Source organism: Uranotaenia lowii, chromosome 3 (genome assembly GCF_029784155.1).
Source record: "Uranotaenia lowii strain MFRU-FL chromosome 3, ASM2978415v1, whole genome shotgun sequence".
In the NCBI taxonomy this organism is placed as follows: domain Eukaryota; kingdom Metazoa; phylum Arthropoda; class Insecta; order Diptera; family Culicidae; genus Uranotaenia; species Uranotaenia lowii.
Window position 1 is genome coordinate 253,160,339 of NC_073693.1, and position 27,704 is coordinate 253,188,042.

The 27,704-nt window shown below is 37.9% G+C and overlaps 1 protein-coding gene across 1 annotated transcript; it reads left to right on the plus strand.

Moving 5' to 3' along the window:
* Positions 1–18,361: 18,361 nt before the first annotated feature.
* On the plus strand, positions 18,362–26,701 carry LOC129753296 (uncharacterized). Its single transcript, XM_055749097.1, has 8 exons — positions 18,362–18,620; positions 21,179–21,466; positions 22,238–22,525; positions 23,297–23,584; positions 24,356–24,643; positions 25,415–25,702; positions 26,419–26,544; positions 26,613–26,701. Exons 1-8 carry the CDS (start codon positions 18,362–18,364, stop codon positions 26,699–26,701), a joined length of 1,914 nt encoding a protein of 637 aa, XP_055605072.1.
* The last annotated feature ends 1,003 nt before the right edge of the window (positions 26,702–27,704 follow it).

Genomic DNA, 27,704 nt, shown 5'->3' on the forward strand with positions numbered 1-27,704 from the left:
TAAAAATGAGAATTCTGATATCAAATTCAAAACCGAACAAAAACTCAGATTCATGAAACAAAATATAAAATCAGAACTTAGGTTCAGAATATAAATTCAGAATCAGAATTCAGAAATCATAAAACAATAGAACAGAAGTCAGAAATCAGGAGCCTAATTCAGAATTCAGAGTCCAGAAACCGAATTAAGATTCAAAACTCTCAATTAAAAAAAGCAAACTTAGGAACCAGAATTGAGAATTTGGATTTAGAATTCAGATCAGAATCAGAATTAAGAATCCGAATTAAGAATCAGATTCTGAATTAACAGTCAGAGTCTGAATTAAGAAACAGAGTCTGAATTAAGAATCCGAAATTTTTTCGGGGGTAAATTTTTCGGCTATCAGTCAACTTCAATAGCAAAGACGACTATTTATTTAAGATCCGACTATTTATTTTGGATCTTAAATAGTTTTTGGATCTTAAAGTTGACTGATAGCCGAAAAATTTACTCCCGAAAAACTTATTTACCAGTCGAAAATCGATACCGAGAATCAGAACTCACAATTAGAGATTCAGACTCGCAATTCGTAATCAGAACCAGAATTCAGAATCGAAAAACCTTTTAATTGATTTCTGTAAGTTTATTTTCGGCATATCGGTGAAAATGTATATTCTTGAGGAAAGAATATCAGATTTGAAAATTGATAAAAATTAATAGAAAAGATTATTTCCCTAAGAATATAAATTCTTACCGATATTTCGAAAATAAATTTACAAGAATCGAAAAATCAAAATTAAAAAATTTATAGTCGAAACGAAGAATTAAAAATCTGGATTCGAAAATCAAGCAGAATCAATACTTAACGAAAAAATTCAAAAATCAGAAATAATAAATCCAAAATCATAAGCCTGAAATCAGCACCAACAATCATGATTTAGGATACAGAATTCAGAAACAAGATTCAATTTCAAATTCTTATTGGGAATTCTTTGATTTGAGAAATGGAAATTTGAGAAACAAAAATCAGAATCAGAATACACAATCAGATTACAATAACTCTGAATCCGAATCAAAAGATAGAATCAGAATTCAAATCAGAGTTCAGAATCAGAAATCCGAACAAGGATTCAGAATCAAAATTCAAAACCTGGATTCAGAATCAGAATAAAAAAGCTGAAATCAGTATGTGAAAGGCAGACTCAAAATTTCGAATCAAAACTTTTAATGAAAATTCAGAATTCACCAAATTCAGAATTTCAATTTAAAAACTTCACAATCTGAATGCTACAATAAAAGCTCGAAATGAGAATTCTGATACCGAAATGAAAATCGAAAACCGAATTCTGAATTCAAAATATCCAACTATCAATATATCTAAAATTTCTTATTTCTCAGGCACAATCTGGATTTCTTGTTGATGTGGAAAGAAAGATATTTAGTGTATTTATCACATTTGTATTGAATATCTTCTATGTGATTTTTAAAAGTAAGATTCCGATCAAAAACTGAATTCAGAATTTAAAATATCGAAATATTAAAGTACCTAAACTTTCTTATTTCTCAGGCACAATCTGGATTTCCTGTTGATGTAAGAATAAAGAGATTTAGTGTTTTGATCACATTTGTATTAAATATCTTCAATGTGATTTCTAAAAGTAAGATTCCGATCAAATGTAAGTCCGAAGTATTTTACGTGACCAGACCATTCTAAAGAAACCCCATTAAAAGTTATGGAATGATTTTCATTAGGTTTAAAAAAATTTAGCACTTGGCTTATGGGGAAATAAAATAAGTTGGGTTTCGGAAGCGTTAGGAGAAATTTTCAACATTCTCAAGTAATTCAAAAAGGAATTTAAATTTTGTTGCAATCTACTGCGTATCATCCGTAAATTTCGACCTTTGGCTGAAAGAAAAGTATCATCAGCAAACAATCTTCTGCCTTTCCCTCGTGGTCATCAGGAAGATCAGAAGTAAAAATGTTGTATAAAATTGGCTCAAGTTTACTGCCCTGAGGAACACTAGCTCTAATAAGTGTCCTTTCAGAGCATGAATTTTGATAGCTTTCTTGCAAAGTTTGGCAAGTTAGATAAATTTGAATCATTTTGAAAAGATATACAGGAAAATAAAAAAAACTAATTTAGCTACTAAGCTCTAAACCTTTGTGCCAAACACTGTCAAAAGCATTTTCAATATCTAGAAGAGAGAGACCAGTTGAAAAACCTAGCGTTAATAATATTAGTTACACTCAAAAGTTGATGTGTAGTAGAATGTCCATGATGAAAACTAAATTGTTCATCAGGGAAAATAGAATTATGATTAATGTGAATTATCATTCTATTCAAAACACTCTCGAATAGTTTACTTAAAGAAGGAAGCAAACTAACCTGTAGGCTCTGAAGCACTTTTTCCAGGTTTCAAAATTGGAGTTACTTTGGCATTTTTCCATTTATTTGGAAAATAAGCCAAGTGAAAACATTTATTGAAGATTTTCACTAAAAAATTTAAATTGCTATCAGGCAACTTCTTAATAAGAATATAGAAAATCCCATCTTCCACCGGAGCTTTCATAAATAAAAAAAAAATTAACAATATAAAAATAATAAAAAATTTCAGGCAACTTTTCATTAAAAATATGAAAAATACCGTTTTCGGCTGAAACTTTCATATTATTGTATTTTTTTTTTTTTTGAAAATCAATTTAAGTTCATCAATATTTGTCTCACAAGAACTTTCAAAACATTGTACTTAGAAAGAATATCATCAAATTTCAGAAAAAAAATTGAGCATCAATTGGACGTATAATGGTTAAATTAATATCAAACTCAGATATTCGAACTAATTTATTTAACCTTTTTTTGGATTAGTTTAAATAAGTTAATCACCTTCTTTCAAAGTAGGAATTTGATTACAGCCGTTGTAATTGGAGGAATGATTACCTGCGCAATTCGCACACTTGAAGAATTCAGATTGTGGTTTATCGCTACCAAGGAGGTATTTATATCTGTCATGTTCAAATGAGTCGCAAAACATGTATCTAGCATACGTTCAATAATTTTTAGTGCCGTGACAAAAAGCTTGTCAACGACGACATTGAATTATATCTTGAAGAAAATTGGCAAAAGATTTTCTAAACGGTTTAAATTTTATTCCACAATGAAACATGAGACAATCCTTTTCAAGAATTTCCAATTTATCAACCTGCTCCATTTCTAAAATGGATCAAATAAAGCTCAGTAGCAAAACCAACACTACTGGTATTATTCGTGTTGATCCTTTTTCTCATTTGAATTAGGTACTTGAATCGGAGAAAACCCTTACAATGAATTAAATTAGGCTTTGATGAGATGGTGTCTGTTCGCCGGTGAGACCATGAAGTACAACTTTAAATGGACGATCACTTTTAGTGTCGTAGGTAAAACCAAAAGGCACTAATGCTTTTAGATATTCAAATAATTTAATTCAATTTTTGAATATCATCGAAAGATTCCTCCAATATACGGGTAGTTTCCCCTTTACATTAGACAGAAGTGATGATTTCATGGTGTGACCGTGACCGTAATTGGTAGAACCTTTTGATTTTTAAGAGTATAAGAAGAAAAAGGTTTCTTATTACTCTTATCAGAATTAAATGTGAACATTTCCTTATCACCGATGTTATGAAGACATCGAATGAATTGGAAATTTCAACTTTTTGGACCGATGGACCAGAATTAGGTTCGGCAATTCTTTTTCTTCCGGCTTTTGCGCCGGCCAATGACTTCCCCGGGCTGTGGATAGAAAAAAGTAATATTGGGAAAAGAAAATGAAAATTATTTTGCACTGAAAAGTGCTTATTGAAAAACAAGTAAGAAAATAAAAAAAATGTAGAAGTTCCTGCTTATTTAACCATAGAGAACAGCTATAATATGTGCATTACATCATTCTTTCATGTTCAGACACTCAAATAGTCTATTGCCTAATTGGATGAAACTTGAAAAAGAAGATAAAATCGTTTTAAAATGCATTTTAAAATTTTTTGCCAAAAGCTGAAAACCAGTCACTGTGGGGGCATAATGATAACCCCCTTGGGGCAGCATAAGCACCATTAATCGAGACACGATGAGCGTTTTCTGCCGTGGATTCTAGCAGCGAATTCGACTCGATGAAGTCAACTGAATAATAGAGTTACAGCTCGACTTGTTTCATCTGACGATTTGGCCTATTGGTAAGATGTCGGAGAGGTAATCAGTAGACTCGAGTTCGTTTCCTGGTCAAGGTGATTTTTTTTATTTATCATTGATGATCGATGCATTTTGCACTAAACGGTGAGGCGTAGATTCATCAAACAAAGGAATAACAAAATAATCGAGGTCTGTTTGTAGAATTCAAAGAATTAACACATGCTCATACATTATGTTCCAGGTGTTTTGTTTGACGGATGATGCTACCAGATCCCGGCAACGATACAGGATTTGACATCTTTTAAGTAAGTGTTGGTAAATCTCGTTTTTAAGCTTTTTTTCCTCAGATTTAAGCTTTTTTTTGCCTTAAGAACATAGGCTCAAATAAGAGAAAAAAAAGCTTAAATCTGGGGAAAAAAGCTTAAATCTGGGAGATGTGCTCAACACAGATTGTAAATCGTTACCGGGATCTGTATGCTACTAGCCGTATAATGTAACAATCAAAAAACTCAATCATGAATGGTATGTGAAAAAAAAATCCCCTCGAACAGGTATCGAGCTCGAGTCTACTGATTACCTCTCCGACACCTTACCAATAGGCCAAATCGTCAGATGAAACAAGTCAAGCTGTAGCTCTATTATTCAGTTGACTTCATCGAGTCGAATTCGCTGCTAGAATCCACGGCAGAAAACGCTCACCTGCCCTAGTTGATAGTGCTCTGTTCGCCCCAGGTCAACAAATTAAAGTAAAAACGCGTTTTAAAAATGATTAAAGTGAAAAATCAAAAATTTTATGATTGTGAAAATTGAGAAACAATGTGTAAATCATGTTGCAGTGCGTACATTTCAGATCAAGATGATTTAAAGGTCAAAAAAGCTTATTTGGTGGTGCTCAAAAATTATAATATTTTTGTCACTTGAGAACCTAGCTGGTTATTATTTAATACTAGCTGATCCCATACGAACTCCGTTTCGCTTTCAACTTGGAATATGTCATAAACAGTTTGTATGAAAGTCAATTGCCAAGCATTTTCCAGATGCACTTCCGAATTCATTGTTCAGTAATAATCGCAAAACTATTGAACGATCACTTTTTCTGTCGTCTGCTACTAAATTTGAATTCAGGAATCAATTGACCGTGCCAGAAAACCCCGTGTATAAATTTCGACTCGACCGTTGCATAACAAAGCAATTATTGCAAAAAAGTTTAACCCCTTAGGGTGGCCTCTTGTACAATCTTTAATAACTGAAATTGATTGCCCTTCCCTTAAAACCCCCGTGTGCAAATTTTCAAAGCAATCCATTGTATAATAACGTCAATATTGCTAAAAACAGTGAAAAATTAATTAATATGGACGACCCCTTTCGTTGACCCCTGGCAAAACATTTAATATCTGAAATCGATTGCCCTTCCCCGAAAACTACCGTGTGCAAATTTTCATCAAAATCCGATGTCAAAAAACGACGAAATTGTAAAAATATTAGAAGGTTAATATGGGCGACCCCCTTCGACGGCCCCTTACACTGAGTTTGATACATGAAATTCGTTGCTCGTCCTTCAAAACTCTCGTGTACGAATTTTCATCTGAATCCGATGTATAACAACGACAATATCGCATTAACAGTGAATAGGTAATATGGACGACCCCTTTGGCCGACCCCTGATTTTACTTTGGATAAGTGAAATTGATTGGTTGTCCCTAATAACTGCTATGTGCAAATTTTCATCCCAATCCGATGCATAAAAACGACAATGGCTGATATGAATAAAGCTCTAGTAATTGCTTTTGCTATTTTCGAGCAGTTTTGTGAGTCAAATTCTTCGAATGGCATGCATATTTTTTATCCGGAGCAGGTTGAAAGTAAATGTTCTACTCTGCTTTTTCATATCTAGTTGAGCAAATGCTTTCAAATTTTGCCATTCTAAAGTTCGAGCTAAGTAAAAGCTATCGAAGCAATTGCTATTTTCTTATTCATACCACCTAATATCACTAAGATACTGAAAATGTAATATGGACGACCCCTTTTGCCGGCCCCTTACACTAAATTCGATACCTCAAATCGATTGCACGTCACTCAAAACTATCGGGCACCAATTTCCATCTGAATACGATGTACAATAACGTCAATATCACAAAAATATTGAAAAGTTAATATGGGCGACCCCTTTTGCCGACCCCTTACAAAAAATTCAATACCTGAAATCAATTGGCCATCTCTCAAAACCCTCATATGCCAATTTTCATCAAGATCCGACGAAAAATAACGTCAATATCGCGAAAAAAATATTTGTCTTGTATGGACGACCCCCTTCAGAAGGGGTCATCCGAAAATCTGAAAACATTTTTCATCATTCCTGGTTCTTATGAGTATCCATGCCAAATTTCAGCTCTCTAGCTCTTAAGATGGCTGAGCCTATAGAGGACAAACAAACAAACAAACACACAGAAATTGCTTTTTATATACATACTAGCTGATCCCATACGAACTCCGTTTCGTTTTCAACTTGGAATATGTCATGAACAGTTTGCATGAAAGTCAATTGCCAAGCATTTTCCAGATACACTTTTGAATTCATTGTTCAGTAATAATTGCAAAAATATTGGACGATCATTTTGTCTGTCGTCTGCTACTAAATTTGAAATCAGGAATCAATTGACCTTTCAGAAAAAAACCCGTGTATAAATTTCGACTCAATCGTTGCATAACAACGCAATTTTGCCAAAAAGTTAAACCCCTTTCGGTGGCTTCTTATACAATATTTGTTATCTGAAATCGATTGCCCTTCCCTCAAAACTCCCTTGTGCAAATTTTCAAAGCAATCCATTTCATAATAACGTCAATATTGCTTAAAACAGTGAACAATTAATCTATATGGACGACCCCTTTCGTCGACTCCTGGCAAAATATTTGACATCTGAAATCGATTGCATGTCCCTGAAAACTACCGTGTGCAAATTTTCATTCCAATCCGATGTATAATAACGACGATATAGCAAAAATATTAAAAGGTTAATATGGACGACCCCCTTGGCCGGCCCTGTACACTGAATTTAATATCTTAAATCCATTGCTCGTCTCTTAAAACTCTCGTGTACCAATTTTCATCTGAATCCGATGTATAATAACGACATTATCGCATCAACAGTGAATAGTTAATATGGACGACCCCTTTGGCCGACCCCTGATTTTAGTTTGGATAAGTGGAATCAGTTGTTTGTCCCTATTAACTCCTACGTGTAAATTTGCATCCCAATCCGATGTACAAAAACGTCAATATCCCTAAGATACTGAAAATTTAATATGGACGACCCCTTTCGCCGGCCCCTTACACTGAATTTGATACCTCAAATCGATTGCACGTCATTCAAAACTATCGTGTACCAATTTTCATCTGAATCCGATGTATAATAACGTCAATATCGCAAAAACAGCGAACAGTTAATATGGACGACCCCTTTGGACGATCCCTTACACAAAATTTGACATCTGAAATCGATTTCTCGTCTTTCAAAACACTCATGTGCAAATTTTCAACACGATCCGACAAAAAGTAACGTCAATATCGCGAAAACAATATTTGTCTTGTATGGACGACCCCCTTCAGAAGGGGTCATCCGAAAATCTAAAAACATTTTTCATCCTTCCTGGTCCTAAGGAGCATCCATGCCAAATTTCAGACCTCTAGCGCTTAAGGCGGCTGAGTCTATAGAGGACAAACAAACAAACAAACAAACAAACATACAGAAATTGCTTTTTATATATATAGATATAGATTTCTATAAAAATGAAAAGGATATTTCTTTTTAAGTGAAAAACTAATACTATAGGTAGTGCGAAACAAATCCTCATGAAAATTTGTTTAAGAAAATACATACTTTTGTAGAAAAAAGGAGTGCTTATTAAAGGGTGATACGGTCAAAATTTGGTCAAGGGAAAACGCGTGTAAATCGGTGAAATCGTTTATTTAAAAAATCAAATTAAATTTCTTTTTCAAGTTTAATTATTATAAAATTCAAGAAAAATATTCAGTTAGGCTTCCGCTTTTCCAAATCCCAATTGCCGGGCCTTACGCTTAACCCCTGCCATCAGATTTTGTACAGCCACGTTGTCCACCTTCTTCGCCGCAGAAAGCCAGTTTCCCTTGAACTGCTGCTCGTCCTTAGCAGTTTTTTTTTGTCTTTAGGTTCCGTTTGACAATAGCCCAGTATTTCTCAATTGGGCGGAGCTCTGGCGTGTTGGGAGGGTTCTTGTCCTTGGGAACCACCTGCACGTTGTTGGCGGCGTACCACTCCATGGCCTTTTTACCGTAATGGCAAGATGCCAAATCCGGCCAAAACAGTGCGGAACAACCGTTTTTCTTCAGGAAAGGCAGCAGACGTTTATTCAAACACTCTTTCACGTAAATTTCTTGGTTGAAAGTCCCGGAATCTATGAAAAAGCTGCTTTTCAAGCCACAGGTACAGATGACTTGCCAAACCAGATATTTCTTCGCGAACTTGGACAGTTTCATGTGCTTGAAAATATCTGCTACCTTTCCCCTTCCTTTTGCCGTATAAAACTCCTGTCCCGGAAGCTGCTTGTAGTCGGCTTTGACGTAGGTTTCGTCGTCCATTTCCACGTAGTCAAACTTCGCCAGCATCGTCCTGTACAGCCTCCGGGATCGCGCTTTGGCCGTTGTTATTATTTTATTTACATAGTATTCCGTCTCGCGACATAACTTGACGAACATAATTCCTAAAATTCACTCGGTTCATAGCAACCGTTCTCCAATTTCTCGGGCACCCCACGTTCGCCAGATCACGCTCCACTTGGTCTAACCACCTCGCTCGTTGCGCCCCTGCTCGTCTTGTTCCTACCGGATTCGTGGCGAACACCTGTTTTGCAGGACAGTCGTCCGGCATTCTCGCAACATGTCCAGCCCAGCGTATCCGGCCAGCTTTCACCACCTTCTGGATACTGGGTTCGCCGTAGAGTCGCGCGAGCTCGTGGTTAATCCTTCGCCTCCACACTCCGTTCTCCTGTACGCCGCCAAAGATGGTTCTTAACACTCGTCGCTCGAATACTCCGAGTGTACGCAGGTCCTCCTCGAGCAATATCCATGTCTCGTGCCCGTAGAGAACAACCGGTCTAATAAGCGTCATATACAGGTTACACTTCGTACGAGGGCAAAGTCTTCTCGACCGCAGTTGCTTGTGGAGTCCATAGTAAGCACGACTTCCGCTGATAATTCGCCTCCGGATCTCACGGCTGGTGTCATTGTCTGCGGTCACCAGTGAGCCGAGATAGACAAAGTCTTCGACTATCTCCAGCTCGTCGCCGTCGATCATGACCTTGTTATTACTGGACAAGCGGGTTCGGTCGGTCTCGGATCCGCAGGCCAGCATGTACTTCGTCTTGGACGTATTAATCATCAACCCAATCCTTCCTGCTTCGCGTTTCAGTTTGCGGTAGATCTCCTCCACCGCCGCAGATGATCTGCCGACTATATCAATGTCATCGGCAAAGCAGATAAGTTGACTGGATCTGTTGAAAATCGTGCCCCGCATTTCGCCCACCGCTCGTCGAATAACACCTTCTAGCGCCACGTTGAACATCATGCAGGATAGACCATCACCTTGTCGAAGCCCCCTGCGCGATTCGAATGAACTCGACAATTCACCCGAAATCCGCACACAGCACTGCGTTCCATCCATCGTCGCCTTGATCAGTCTGATTAGCTTCCCGAAAAAGCCGTTCTCGTCCATGATTTTCCATAGCTCGTTACGGTCGATCGTGTCGTATGCGGCTTTGAAGTCGATGAATAGATGATGCGTAGGGACTTGGTGTTCACGGCATTTTTGGAGGATTTGCCGTAATGTGAATATCTGGTCCGTCGTAGACCGTCCCTCCATGAAGCCGGCCTGATGACTTCCCACGAATCTGTTTGCTTGTGGCGTGAGGCGGCGGAGTAGGATTCGGGACAACACTTTGTAGGCGGCATTGAGGACAGTGATCGCTCGGTAGTTCTCACAGTCCAATTTGTCGCCCTTCTTGTAGATGGGGCATATTACCCCCTCCTTCCACTCCTCCGGTAGCTGTTCTATGTCCCAGATCCGGATTATCAACCGGTGTAGGCAATCGGCCAACCTGTCCGGGCCTATTTTGATGAGTTCAGCTGCGATGCCATCCTTCCCAGCCGACTTGTTTCTATTCAGCTGGCGAATGGCTTCCTTAACTTCACTCATCGTTGGGAGTGGCTCGTCTTCGTCGTTGGCTACGCCGGCGATGTACCTTCCCCCACCGTCTTGATCTCCTGCATGTGCGCCGTTCAGGTGTTCATCGAAGTGCTGCTTCCACCTTTTGATCACCTCACGATTGTCCGTCAGGATACCCCCGTCCTTATCCTGGCACATTTCGGCTTGCGGCACGAAGCCTTTGCGGGATGCGTTGAGTTTCTGATAGAACTTTCGTGTTTCTTGGGAACGATGTAGCTGCTCCAGCTCCTCGAGCTCCTCCTCCTCCAGGCGGCGCTTTTTCTCCTGGAAAAGTCGGACTCGCTGCCTCTTCCGCTGTCGGTGATTTTCCACATTTCGACGGGTGCCTCTTTGCACTACTGCCGCCCGCGCGGCGTTCTCTTCGTCCATCACCCTCCTACACTCCTCGTCGAACCAGTCGTTCCGTCGAGATCGCTCCACATAACCGATGACGTTCTCCGCAGCACTGTTGATGGCTGTTTTGATGGTATCCCAACAGTCCTCGAGAGGGGCTTCGTCAAGCTCGCCCTCTGCCGGCAGCGCTGCTTCGACCGATTGCGCGTAGTCTGCCGCGACCTCGAGTTGCTTCAGTCGCGCGATATTTAACCGAGGCGGGCGCCGGTTTCGCGTGTTGTTCACTACGGAGAGTTTTGGGCGCATCTTCACCATCACCAGATAATGGTCCGACTCGATGTTGGCGCCCCGACAGGATCTGACGTCGATGATGTCCGAAAAGTGCCGACTGTCTATCAAAACGTGGTCGATCTGTGATTGAGTTTGGTACGGTGATCTCCAGGTGTACTTGTGTGGGAGGCGGTGCTGAAAAAAGGTACTACGTACGGCCATTCGTTTGGAGGCGGCGAAATCAATGAGTCTGAGGCCGTTTTCGTTGGTCAGCTGGTGCGCGCTGAACCTTCCAATTGTCGGTTTAAATTCCTCCTCCTGGCCGACCTGAGCATTGAAATCCCCGATGACGATCTTGATATTTGATCTTGGCTTTGGCCGTTGTATTTTGTTTATCATCGCGATTTGGAGTCACTACCTTCTTGTAAGTCGATAGTCCCGCTCGATTTTTGGCTCGATGCACGGTTGTAGACGATACACCCAGTTTATTTGCGGCATCTCGGAGAGAGAGGTTATGGTATCGCTTGAAACTACCGGCAACTCTCTTTGTCGTCTCAGCGGCTTCCGGTTTTCGAGTTCCCCCCGATCCAGACTTCCTGGCTGTCGACAAACGTTCCCCAAACACTTTAATTACATTTGTAACGGTTGATTTGGCAACTTTTAGCGATTTTGCCAGCTTTGCGTGCGAGTAGCTCGGATTTTCGCGATGCTCGAGCAAAATTTTGATACTTTTCTTCCTTGGACGGCATTTTGACAACTGAAGCGTGAATTCCGAAATCAAAATAGGAGCAACATTCTACACACACACACACCTTCAAAATGAGGGGTGTTCAGGTTTTTTAAATGCAAAATCAATGAGATGCAGAAAATGCAATGAGATCAAATCCCATCAATTAACTTTACTAAGGAATATTTTAACATCTACAATTTTATTCACACTGTATAACGATGGACAACGGACGATGAATGGCATTTCACCCAATCAAGTAATATAAAATCTTTGATTTAAAAATTAAGAACCCTTACTTGTGGTTTAAAATAAAGTTGAATTCTCGATATTCTCCCTCATAATCCATACACTTGTTTCAGTTTATTTTGTGAATTTTCGTATTTTCGTACATCATATTTACCAGACTGGCTCTTCCAAAACCTGACCAATATTCCATCTTCAAAATTACTTGTGAATATTATTCAAAAACATATATCAAGTAATAAGAACCTAAGTCAAGATATTATGCTTGGAATTACATGTGTTCTGTAAATGTTATAATTGTAATTCAAATGTCGACATTTAATTTTTCGAACAACATATTCTTATGTAAAATATATCGTTTATGTTTAAGCTTTGTTAATCCAGCTGTGTTGATGAATCCAGATATTGATTGAAAAACTGAAGTCTATAATGCTTGCTTCTCCTTTGCTCTGGCATCAAATATGATTTGTTGAAACTAAATTTTCACTATTTTTATTTTCAGCGTCGATCATCTCCTAACGGCAATGCCCGAACTGAAGTGGCAGGCGCTTGGGATGAAGTACGACGTGGATCAGTTGAAAATGGCCCTGGAGCAGTATACTAAACGAAATGCAACGACCAATCGGAATTCTACAACGTGAGTATCCCAAAGACGCGTTCTGATTTGTTACACCTCTGATTTTTCAGTGGCCCTCATAAAAGGTTTTTGATCTAATATTGAGGCCTCTGAAACCTTTATAGACACATGAGAATATTAGAAAACTAAATCTTAATTCCTTTTTATAGATTTTGTGACAATATCGGTCAACTGTTGACGGAGAATTTGTCTAAGAATTCAATCAACATCGTCATGGTGGTGAACGGAATCAACAGTGTTCCGCCCTGTAAAACTCAGGATGATAAGCTGAAACTGCTATTAGACAGTACCACTGGTAAGATACTAAAATTCAAAATTCAGATTTTTATCCGTTACATTTCTAAACTATTCAATTCAATCAACATTACTACTGAAACACCCCTGTGACTACATCTTTCTGTTCTATATTAGGATAGTTAGCGATAGAAAAACTTTTACTTCAGAAACGCGCTCGTCAACTTGATTCATTCATTTCTACTAGCCATAGCTTACACTTTCGATAAACATTTTAGTAAAAAGTGTTTTTTTTCTTCATTATCGTTTTTACAGAAACACAACAACAACAACAAATACAACAACAACAACAACAACAAATACAACAACAACAACAAATACAACAACAACAACAAATACAACAACAACAACAACAACACCAACAACAACAACAACAACAGGCCACAACAACAGAAACACTTCCAACAGAAACGACGGGTAAGTTAAATATCAACATTGTTACACAAACCCATCTTTACGAGATATTATTGACTTATTCAGATATAGCCTTGATATAATGATATCAAAGTTTTCGTTTAAGTTGTTTCGAAAAAAATACTATATTTCTTTTGATACAATCAGTTGTATTTTCTGCCGGACAAGCAAATGCTTCGAAAACTTTTTTTAGTAGCGTGCGTGCCTCTCAACCTGCAGGTCCAGGTTCGAATCTCCTGGCTGGTACCCAAACATTTCAAGAATTGATCAAGTTTGAAACAATACATGAAAGTTTGAGTACAAGTCAGGAGGTAGTCCAACGTTGTATACAAGTTAATACGTATACACTGAAAATATAAAGTTCCCAAACATGAGAACTTCCACCCCCCAAACCTGAGTTTAATATTGACAACTCAAGTTTGTAAAGAAATCACAGCTTGTCAATATGCCAAACTTGCTCTTCTTCTTCTGTTTTTTTAGGGGATTTTTTAATGTTGGTAAATCTGCTTCTACTACCTCCATCGTGGTAGATCTACGTTTGGGTGGTCAGTTCAAAGCAAAGAACTGTTTTTTTTTTGGGGGGATAATTTTATTCCTGCTTCCTTCATAGGAATCCTCACATATACGTTGCTGTAGCAATTAATTCCAACAGCTCTTCGGTGGTCGAGCGGTCAGCATCCTTTAATGTTAATCGCAGCGCCACTGCCGGTATGGGTTTGATTACCATACCCGCATATAGTTTTTTTTGTATTTGGTTTCCATTTTATTGCAGTATCAGATTTTGGAGGATGAGTTCTCTTTCAAGAGCTTAACTTTGGGCTAAGCCGTCAATAGCCAAACCTGTAGAGAGGGAATTTCATTCGGGATGGTGGGTAAAATTCTCAAGTTTGGAGATTTTCGAGGTTCTCTGTAAGGCCAACATTGCGCACAAGCTTGCATTTAAGACTCATATTTTTTTACATTTTTGGTGGTCTAAATACTATTTGATTGAGATATAATCTTGATATAATGCTATCAAGGGGTGATATAATTTAGTTTGCTTTTCGTTATAATTTCAGATATTTTAACATCCTACGAGTACTGAATTATATCTGACTGTCAAATGAAAAAAAAATGTATAGAAATATCTCATCTTTATATCATTTTAATTTTCTTTTCTGATCGTGTTTGCTTGCCCGGCAAAAAAAACAACTGAAATGACGAAAAACAATAGAACACTATACTTCAACACTTACAATTAAAAATATAAAAAACATGTTTTAAAAAGTAAAACAAATTTACTACCCTGTCTTCTTCAGCAACCGATTCAACGACAACAAACGACCAAACATCTCAAACAGCAGTCGATGTAACAACTATACAATCTGCTACAGAAACAACTACGCAATGCAATCCAATGGAAGCTGAATGCCCTGTGACTCAAACTGTCGTTGATACAACAACTGTAACAGCAGCTGACACAACAACAGAAACGATGGTTGACACAACAACTGAAACAGCTGTTGATACAACAACGATGGTTGATACAACAACGGAAACGATGGTAGATACAACAACTGAAACAATAATTGATACAACAACAGAAACAGCTGTTGATACAACAACGATGGTTGACACAACAACGATGGTTGATACAACAACTGAAACAATGGTTGATACAACAACGGAAACAGCTGTTGATACAACAACGATGGTCGGTACAACAACTGAAACAATGGTTGATACAACAACCGAAACAGCTGTTGATACAACAACGATGGTTGATACAACAACAGAAACAATGGTTGATACAACAACCGAAACAGCTGTTGATACAACAACGATGGTTGATACAACAACGATGGTCGATACAACAACAGAAACAATGGTTGATACAACAACGGAAACAGCTGTTGATACAACAACGATGGTTGATACAACAACTGAAACAATGGTTGATACAACAACAGAAACAATGGTTGATACAACAACTGAAACAGCTGTTGATACAACAACGATGGTTGATACAACAACGATGGTCGATACAACAACAGAAACAATGGTTGATACAACAACGGAAACAGCTGTTGATACAACAACGATGGTTGATACAACAACAGAAACAATGGTTGATACAACAACGGAAACAGCTGTTGATACAACAACGATGGTTGATACAACAACAGAAACAATGGTTGATACAACAACTGAAACAATGGTTGATACAACAACGGAAACAGCTGTTGATACAACAACGATGGTTGATACAACAACGGAAACAGCTGTTGATACAACAACGATGGTTGATACAACAACAGAAACAATGGTTGATACAACAACTGAAACAATGGTTGATACAACAACCGAAACAGCTGTTGATACAACAACGATGGTTGATACAACAACGATGGTCGATACAACAACAGAAACAATGGTTGATACAACAACGGAAACAGCTGTTGATACAACAACGATGGTTGATACAACAACAGAAACAATGGTTGATACAACAACGGAAACAGCTGTTGATACAACAACGGCGTTTGATACAACAACAGAAACGATGGTCGATACAACAACTGACACAGCTGTTGATACAACAACTGAAACAATGGTTGATTCAACAACGGAAACAGCTGTTGATACAACAACGATGGTTGATACAACGACTGAAACAATGGTTGATACAACAACAGAAACAATGGTTGATACAACAACGGAAACAGCAGTTGATACTACAACGATGGTTGATACTACAACTGAAACAGCTGTTGATACAACAACTGAAACAATGGTTGACACAACAACTGAAACAGCTGTTGATACAACAACGATGGTTGATACAACAACTGAAACAATGGTTGATACAACAACGGAAACAGCTGTTGACACTACAACGATGGTTGATACAACGACAGAAACAATGGTTGATACAACAACAGAAACAATGGTTGATACAACAACAGAAACGATGGTCGAAACAACAACGATGGTCGATACAACAACTGAAACAATGGTTGACACGACAACTGAAACGATGGTTGACACAACAACTGAAACACCTGTTGATACAACAACTGAAACAATGGTTGATACAACAACGGAAACAGCTGTTGATACAACAACGGCGGTTGATACAACAACAGAAACGATGGTCGATACAACAACGATGGTCGATACAACAACTGACACAGCTGCTGATACAACAACTGAAACAATGGTTGATTCAACAACGGAAACAGCTGTTGATACTACAACAATGGTGGATACAACAACTGAAACAATGGTTGATACAACAACAGAAACAATGGTTGATACTACAACGGAAACAGCAGTTGATACTACAACGATGGTTGATACTACAACTGAAACAGCTGTTGATACAACAACTGAAACAATGGTTGACACAACAACTGAAACAGCTGTTGATACTACAACGATGGTTGATACAACAACTGAAACAATGGTTGATTCAACAACGGAAACAGCTGTTGACACTACAACGATGGTTGATACAACAACAGAAACAATGGTTGATACAACAACAGAAACAATGGTTGATACAACAACGGAAACGATGGTCGATACAACAACTGAAACAATGGTTGATACGACAACTGAAACGATGGTTGACACAACAACTGAAACAGCTGTTGATACAACAACTGAAACAATGGTTGATACAACAACGGAAACAGCTGTTGATACAACAACAATGGTTGATACAACAACAGAAACAATGGTTGATACAACAACAGAAACAATGGTTGATACAACAACGGAAACAGCAATTGATACTACAACGATGGTTGATACAACTACGGAAACACCTGTTGATACAACAACAGAAACAATGGTTGATACAACAACTGAAACAATGGTTGATACAACAACTGAAACAATGGTTGATACAACAACGGAAACGATGGTTGATACAACAACAGAAACAATGGTTGATACAACAACAGAAACAATGGTTGATACAACAACTGAAACAGCTGTTGATACAACTGAAACAATGGTTGATACAACAACGGAAACAGCTGTTGATACAACAACAATGGTTGATACAACAACTGAAACAATGGTTGATACAACAACTGAAACAATGGTTGATACAACAACTGAAACAATGGTTGATACAACAACGGAAACGATGGTTGATACAACAACAGAAACAATGGTTGATACAACAACTGAAACAATGGTTGACACAACAACTGAAACAGCTGTTGATACTACAACGATGGTTGATACAACAACTGAAACAATGGTTGATTCAACAACGGGAACAGCTGTTGACACTACAACGATGGTTGATACAACAACAGAAACAATGGTTGATACAACAACAGAAACAATGGTTGATACAACAACGGAAACGATGGTCGATACAACAACGATGGTCGATACAACAACAGAAACAATGGTTGATACAACAACAGAAACAATGGTTGATACAACAACGGAAACGATGGTCGATACAACAACGATGGTCGATACAACAACAGAAACAATGGTTGATACAACAACAGAAACAATGGTTGATACAACAACGGAAACGATGGTCGATACAACAACGATGGTCGATACAACAACTGAAACAATGGTTGATACGACAACTGAAACGATGGTTGACACAACAACTGAAACAGCTGTTGATACAACAACTGAAACAATGGTTGATACAACAACGGAAACAGCTGTTGATACAACAACAATGGTTGATACAACAACTGAAACAATGGTTGATACAACAACAGAAACAATGGTTGATACAACAACGGAAACAGCAGTTGATACTACAACGATGGTTGATACAACAACTGAAACAATGGTTGATACAACAACGGAAACAGCTGTTGATACAACAACGATGGTTGATACAACTACGAAAACAGCTGTTGATTCAACAACAGAAACAATGGTTGACACAACAACTGAAACAATGGTTGATACAACAACTGAAACAATGGTTGATACAACAACTGAAACAATGGTTGATACAACAACAGAAACAATGATTGATACAACAACTGAAACAGCTGTTGATACAACAACGATGGTTGATACAACGACGGAAACAATGGTTGACACAACCACCGAAACTGCCGTTGATACAACAACGATGGTTGATACAACAACTGAAACAATAACTGAAACAGCTTTTGATACAACAACTGAACCAGTGACTGAAACTACAACAAGTGAAATATTTGTTGACACAGTATTCGATACTACAACCGAGCCAGGGATTGATTCAACGACGGCCTCATTTACAGACTCTACAACTGAATCGGTAGTCGATACAACATCTGTGGGTAAGTCATTTTTGCAAGTGTTTATTAATGTCAATCCAACACCTCAGCCAAACGCATAAATATCATTTCGTTACGATAACGATGATTGTAATACCGAAAAAGCTTAATTAATTTTGGATTTACGAAGTTGTTCTAAAACTGTTGATATGAAAAATGAACGGAGACATTTTTCTGCCATTTGGAAAGATACCAAAGATACTGTCTGTAACGAGAATATCAACAATTTATATGATTTAGCTATGATTCTATAAATCTTTTTGTAAAATGTAAGATATTTCAACATCCTACAAATACTGAATTATAACTGATTTTGATAGAAAATATTTAATATCGAAATGATAGAATTTTTTTTTCCTGATTGGTAACGATTTATTTTCACGAAGATTGTGTTAATCAAAACCAGATATAATAATGATAGAAATATTTTAGAATCATAAACTTTGAATCCAAAATTATAACTGGACTAGCTGACCCGTTGTGCTTTGCTACACCTTCCGGAAATGAATGTAATTTGTAAAAATTTATTAAAATTTAGATTTTAGAGAGCATTGTTTTGAATCAAACCTCATCATACTTCAGAACCAACAACTTTGAAATGAGAGCTGCAGCTGCAGTTCTGAATAGCAATTCAAAGATGGTATATATTATTTACTGATCTCTAAACTCGTTTTTCAAGATCTGAAATTTGTACTCTATACCCAAAAAAACCTTTTTAAATATGGTCCCTTCTTTGAAAAGCTCTTTATCTTATATTTACATGGGAGCTCTCCCATCTTTTCCAAATTTTGTCCCCCACTGCTTGAAGAAGGTAGGCAAATTTAACCGGCTCGATACCCAAACAGCACTTATCATGGTAATGAAAAATATATTAAATTAGTTATGTATTAAATACAGTGCAAATTTCTTTTTTTTAAATAAATTTACTACGGTAAACATATAAATATTTAAAAAAAATATCAGTTGCATCACCAAATGAGTTCTCAGCGTTTTTTTTATTTTCTCTTTGAAAGTCAAATATTCAAAAATGTAGGCAAAATCAAATTTCTAAGTTTACACTTGTCCCGTATATTGAGGCAAGTGTCAATGCAAAGCTTATTTACAGATGCGTCAGAGTAATGGCTTTAAAATGGATTTAATACGAATTCCTGTTTTTTGTTCTATCAAGTTTCACTGATATATCTGCAGTATTCCTGCAAATTAAATTTATGTTTGTCACTTCACTTTTAACGAAAGCTGTTCAAAGGGAATGACCTTCATTTACAAAGTCGTTTAAGAATTTTTCAATATCCGCTGAAGTTTCAACATTCGGAATACCCCTTCTGGTCTTTCCAACATATTGAATCATTTTGAAGATGAATTTCTTAAAAGTTCGACGTTTGCCTTTGCCCCACCGTGTAAGTTGATAGAAGGGAATATTGTTTTTAACACTTTAAGGGTAAACTAAAAATTTCTCTTTAAAATTTTGCGTCCAGTTGAATATCAGTTCTAAAGTCTCGCTTTTCAAAAACGAAGCGGATCAAAAGTCTCTTTTATGCAGCCATGTAACACAAAAACACTTTTCATGTTAAGTACGCACTTGAATTGGTATGTTAGCAAAAAGTACGATGGTTTTTTTAGAATTATTTAAAATAAAAAGCTCCCATTTTCATTTCTGAATTCGTTTCAGTTGTGTATTTGGGCCGAAGTTACAATTTCTAGAAGAAAACCTAATTTTTAATTTTTTTTCAACAGAAAAAGTTGAACGTTTGAACATGTTCTAATGTTCATTGAATGAAAAGTCGAATGCTACCTACATTAACACGAACTAAATATGGAATTATTTTTGCAAATCTTTCAATTGGTTTTGATTCGATTGATAAAATACCAATCCGTGTCACATCTAGGCGTCATTTATTACCACGTGCTGTGTACAAATCAAATAAGCAAGAAAAAAACACATCTAGGTTGAATATCGCCCCACGTGTTTGAGAAACAGGCGCCTTATTGTTAAATTTTCCAGCAATCAATGAACAGTGTGCTTTGGTTACTATCCTCTTGCGTCGACGTTTGCTCACCCATGGAGACGAAAAACAAACCCTAGGTTGAGAAATACGCGCCAAAATATTCCTACTGATCAGTATGCTATGCTTGGGTTACTTTCCTTTTGCGACGCCTCGACCATAGAGACGAAAAACAAACCGCCCAAAGGAAAAAAAAATCTCAAGAAAATGGATGTCATGACTTTAATTTGTTTCGAAAAACTACAAATTTTGTATGGAAGCCTCTCCTTCCTTAAGTCGGATGGAGTTTTGACTATTACAGAAACCATCCCCGGCCTCAAAAACCCTCAGATGACAGTTTTGACGATGATCGGTTCAGTAGTTTCCGAGTCTATAAGGAACAGACAGACAGACAAACATTCATTTTTATATATATAGAAGATAAGACAGAAATATCTTGACAAGTACCTTTTGCGGTAGTATGTTTATATCGGGAGATTTATACAAAAATAGAATCACCTCGAATTTAAAAATAAAAACCTTATATACAAACGAACCGTTAAATTTGATAAATTACAGCTGACACAACTACAACGTCAGATGTTACTACGGAAACAGCTGTGGATTCAACTACCATGTTTGACACAACGACTGCTGTAGACTGCTCAATCTGCTGCGGTTCATCGAATAATCAGCAAGGAAATGCCAACACGAACAATCAAGGAGCGGGTTCAACAAATAATCAAAATGGAGATGGTAACACAAACAACCAGCTGAACTGCGCAGCTTGTACCTGTACCACTACTTTTGCTACGTCAACAACAGAAGGAACGACATTAGAAGTGACGTTTGAGAGCACCACTGCTGGTAAGAAAATATTACGCTGTTAGCTTTCGCCACTTCAACAAAACCATATGGAAATTGGAACTCAACAAGGTGGCTTTGCTTTAATTGTAAAAATACATACGAGTTCGTCGTTTGTAAAAATCGGCATTCCTCTAAATAGAGGCATATATACAGTGTTAATTTCTTACAACGCATGTTACCATGTCATGCTTTTTGTTCAATTAGGTGATGAAGACTGTGATTCCACTCGCAAATGCCTTTAATGCCAGTCTTCAACAATCATCATTCCCAGCTCTGTTTCATACTACAACCACTAACTACACTGACATGAGTCTTAGAAGAAAATACCGTTCAATTTTTGGCTACAAAACCAATTTACAGTCGACATCGCGCAACGTCAGATCGCTATGAAAATTTGACTTAGAAATGTCCTGCCGAAAAAGGCACATTCAAAAACCTTTTTGGTCCTTTCGAGTAGTCTAAATTGCCGATTTTAATCAAGTGTCTGGTGTAATCTTCCAACTGGCTTACTTCCTCTCCAATATCGATTGAAGCGTTCTCTGGAATCGGCATAGCGCGTTGCTTGGAAGGTTAGCCAAAAATTGAAATCGATTGTCCCGTCAGTTAAGTTAGCGCTTTAACATTAAAGAATGATGTTTAGTTCAACGTTGGAAGAGAAATTATGGTCTTGTTATCACAATAGTACAAAGTAAATACAAGCACTTTCATTCTCGAACTTTTAAAACAACTGCGTGTCGAAACGAACCCTGATTCTCATTCGATGATTTACAGCTGACTCAACTACAACGTCAGATGCTACAACAGAAACAACTGTGGATTCAACTACCATGTTTGACACAACGACTTCTGTAGACTGCTCAATCTGCTGCGGTTCATCGAATAATCAGCAAGGAAATGCCAACACGAACAATCAAGGAGCGGGTTCAACAAATAATCAAAATGGAGATGGTAACACAAACAACCAGCTGAACTGCGCAGCTTGTACCTGTACCACTACTTTTGCTACGTCAACAACAGAAGGAACGACATTAGAAGTGACGTTTGAGAGCACCACTGCTGGTAAGAAAATATTACGCTGTTAGCTTTCGCCACTTCAACAAAACCATATGGAAATTGGAACTCAACAAGGTGGCTTTGCTTTAATTGTAAAAATACATACGAGTTCGTCGTTTGTAAAAATCGGCATTCCTCTAAATAGAGGCATATATACAGTGTTAATTTCTTACAACGCATGTTACCATGTCATGCTTTTTGTTCAATTAGGTGATGAAGACTGTGATTCCACTCGCAAATGCCTTTAATGCCAGTCTTCAACAATCATCATTCCCAGCTCTGTTTCATACTACAACCACTAACTACACTGACATGAGTCTTAGAAGAAAATACCGTTCAATTTTTGGCTACAAAACCAATTTACAGTCGACATCGCGCAACGTCAGATCGCTATGAAAATTTGACTTAGAAATGTCCTGCCGAAAAAGGCACATTCAAAAACCTTTTTGGTCCTTTCGAGTAGTCTAAATTGCCGATTTTAATCAAGTGTCTGGTGTAATCTTCCAACTGGCTTACTTCCTCTCCAATATCGATTGAAGCGTTCTCTGGAATCGGCATAGCGCGTTGCTTGGAAGGTTAGCCAAAAATTGAAATCGATTGTCCCGTCAGTTAAGTTAGCGCTTTAACATTAAAGAATGATGTTTAGTTCAACGTTGGAAGAGAAATTATGGTCTTGTTATCACAATAGTACAAAGTAAATACAAGCACTTTCATTCTCGAACTTTTAAAACAACTGCGTGTCGAAACGAACCCTGATTCTCATTCGATGATTTACAGCTGACTCAACTACAACGTCAGATGCTACAACAGAAACAACTGTGGATTCAACTACCATGTTTGACACAACGACTGCTGTAGACTGCTCAATCTGCTGCGGTTCATCGAATAATCAGCAAGGAAATGCCAACACGAACAATCAAGGAGCGGGTTCAACAAATAATCAAAATGGAGATGGTAACACAAACAACCAGCTGAACTGCGCAGCTTGTACCTGTACCACTACTTTTGCTACGTCAACAACAGAAGGAACGACATTAGAAGTGACGTTTGAGAGCACCACTGCTGGTAAGAAAATATTACGCTGTTAGCTTTCGCCACTTCAACAAAACCATATGGAAATTGGAACTCAACAAGGTGGCTTTGCTTTAATTGTAAAAATACATACGAGTTCGTCGTTTGTAAAAATCGGCATTCCTCTAAATAGAGGCATATATACAGTGTTAATTTCTTACAACGCATGTTACCATGTCATGCTTTTTGTTCAATTAGGTGATGAAGACTGTGATTCCACTCGCAAATGCCTTTAATGCCAGTCTTCAACAATCATCATTCCCAGCTCTGTTTCATACTACAACCACTAACTACACTGACATGAGTCTTAGAAGAAAATACCGTTCAATTTTTGGCTACAAAAGCAATTTACAGTCGACATCGCGCAACGTCAGATCGCTATGAAAATTTGACTTAGAAATATCCTGCCGAAAAAGGCACATTCAAAAACCTTTTTGGTCCTTTCGAGTAGTCTAAATTGCCGATTTTAATCAAGTGTCTGGTGTAATCTTCCAACTGGCTTACTTCTTCTCCAATATCGATTGAAGCGTTCTCTGGAATCGGCATAGCGCGTTGCTTGGAAGGTTAGCCAAAAATTGAAATCGATTGTCCCGTCAGTTAAGTTAGCGCTTTAACATTAAAGAATGATGTTTAGTTCAACGTTGGAAGAGAAATTATGGTCTTGTTATCACAATAGTACAAAGTAAATACAAGCACTTTCATTCTCGAACTTTTAAAACAACTGCGTGTCGAAACGAACCCTGATTCTCATTCGATGATTTACAGCTGACTCAACTACAACGTCAGATGCTACAACAGAAACAACTGTGGATTCAACTACCATGTTTGACACAACGACTTCTGTAGACTGCTCAATCTGCTGCGGTTCATCGAATAATCAGCAAGGAAATGCCAACACGAACAATCAAGGAGCGGGTTCAACAAATAATCAAAATGGAGATGGTAACACAAACAACCAGCTGAACTGCGCAGCTTGTACCTGTACCACTACTTTTGCTACGTCAACAACAGAAGGAACGACATTAGAAGTGACGTTTGAGAGCACCACTGCTGGTAAGAAAATATTACGCTGTTAGCTTTCGCCACTTCAACAAAACCATATGGAAATTGGAACTCAACAAGGTGGCTTTGCTTTAATTGTAAAAATACATACGAGTTCGTCGTTTGTAAAAATCGGCATTCCTCTAAATAGAGGCATATATACAGTGTTAATTTCTTACAACGCATGTTACCATGTCATGCTTTTTGTTCAATTAGGTGATGAAGACTGTGATTCCACTCGCAAATGCCTTTAATGCCAGTCTTCAACAATCATCATTCCCAGCTCTGTTTCATACTACAACCACTAACTACACTGACATGAGTCTTAGAAGAAAATACCGTTCAATTTTTGGCTACAAAAGCAATTTACAGTCGACATCGCGCAACGTCAGATCGCTATGAAAATTTGACTTAGAAATATCCTGCCGAAAAAGGCACATTCAAAAACCTTTTTGGTCCTTTCGAGTAGTCTAAATTGCCGATTTTAATCAAGTGTCTGGTGTAATCTTCCAAGTGGCTTACTCCTTCTCCAATATCGATTGAAGCGTTCTCTGGAATCGGCATAGCGCGTTGCTTGGAAGGTTAGCCAAAAATTGAAATCGATTGTCCCGTCAGTTAAGTTAGCGCTTTAACATTAAAGAATGATGTTTAGTTCAACGTTGGAAGAGAAATTAGGGTCTTGTTATCACAATAGTACAAAGTAAATACAAGCACTTTCATTCTCGAACTTTTAAAACAACTGCGTGTCGAAACGAACCCTGATTCTCATTCGATGATTTACAGCTGACTCAACTACAACGTCAGATGCTACAACAGAAACAACTGTGGATTCAACTACTATGTTTGACACAACGACCGCTGTAGACTGCGCGGTCTGTTGCGGTTCTTCGAATAATCAGCAAGGGAATGGCAACACGAACACTCAAGGAGCGGGTTCAACAAATAACCAAAATGGAGATGGCAACACAAACAATCAGCTGAACTGCGCAGCTTGTACCTGTTCAACGACAATTGATACGACGACACCACAAGAAACGACATTAGAAGTGACGTTCGAGAGCACGACTGCTGGTAAGAAAATATTACGCTGTTAGCTTTCGCCACTTCAACAAAACTATACGGAAAATGGATCCCAACTTAGTGGCTTTGCTTGGATCGTAGAAATACATCCGAATTCTTCATTTGTGAAAATCACTATCCCTCTAAAAGGCGCATAAACACAGTATTAAGTTTTCATACCGCATGGTACTATGTCATCCTTTTTTGTTCAATTAAGTTATAAAAACTGTGATTTGGTTCGCCTTCCCCTTCAATGCCAGTATTTGACAATCATCATGCTACAACCACTGACTACACAGACATGAGTCTTCAAAAAATCATCTACTGTCGACATTGCACAACGTCAGATTGCTATGCAAATTAGACTTATAAGAGCCCTGTCGGAAAAAAGCATGCATTTTTAAATATCTGTTTGGTCGTTTCGAGAAGCTCAAATAAGCGATTTTATTCTAATGTCTGGTGTAATCTTGAACCTGGGTAACCACTTCTCCAACATCGATCTGAGCGCACTCCAACATCAGCAAGCAAAGTGCGAGCTTAGCAAAAAAAACAACGAAATTGGGTGTCCCGTCAGTGTAGTTATCGCTACAGCATTATTTAGTTTAACGTTGAAAGAGAAACAATGTTCTTGTTAACATAAGAGTAGAAACTAAATTCAAAAACTTTTAATCCTCGATTATTTTCAATCAACTATAAACGAACCCTCATTCTCATTCGATAATTTACAGCTGACACAACTACAACGTCAGATGCTACAACAGAAACAACTGTGGATTCAACTACTATGTTTGACACAACGACTGCTTTTGACTGTTCGCTCTGTTGCGGATCATCGAATAATCAGCAAGGAAACGGTAACACGAACACTCAAGGAGGGGGTTCAACAAATACACAACAAGGAAACGGTAACACAAACACTCAGCTGAACTGCGCAGCTTGTGCCTGCTCTACGATACCAGAAGAAACAACAACATTTGCTGTGACGTTCGAGAGCACAACAACTGTGGGTAAGGAAACCAACCGCTGTTATCTTTTGCTATCGCTACAAAACCATATGTGAATTGGATACCAGCGAAGAAGAATAGATCGACACATGTATGCATTACAAGGCAGGATACATCTACTTTGAACAATTAAGGATCAAACCGAACTGAGACTAACGTACCCATGTGACTATCGAAATGCAAGTTTGGTTTAACTTTCTGCTAACAGTACTCCCAGAAAAGGAGAACAGGTTTTAACCTTGATTTAGGATTCATCAAACTTACAGATACTGCTGTAGTTAAAGATAAAGGAAAATTTCACTGCGTGCTTATCTAATACTCTCAAATAATTCAGGATCCATCAGGTTGTTGAAACCTAAATACAAGCAAGTCAAAGCTACTACTTAGATGCCGAGAAGTAGATATTATAAGAGATCATAGTACAAAGAATCTCTATCATTCTATATCAACGGCATGGCAAAATTTTAATTGAGTCAATTTCCGTTCCTGTGTTGTGCGTATATATTATGTGTATAGCACCAAACCGAATAGCGACAGTTCTACTAGCGACGCTTTTTACTAGCGAGATTTTTGTCATTCGAAGGTTTGTTATTCTTTTCGCAGTCCAGTAGGCGTAAGCAAACAATGTTTACGTTATTTTCTGTTGATTTTCCTAAGGTCATTAATCGCATGCTTCAAGTTTCCTAGGAAACTCGCTATGCGTCTTTATGATTCTCAACGTCGGGACGTATGCGCCTTGTCGCTAGTAGGCAAAGCTGCTATGATTATCAGCGCTCATATTTTGGATTTTTTCTGCATGCATAATATATAGAACGCAATTTGAATGATGTTTTTGACCAATCCGTACCGTACTGGCGTGGCCTCCTATTCGACCTCCTTGGACTAATGGTCATCTGAAGCGTTTGAAACAGACACGTTCAAAATTGCTGCGGAAGTTTTGTAATTCCAGGTGCCCATTTACAAAAATCAAACTAAATGATGCTACAAAACGACAAAGGATATACAATCGT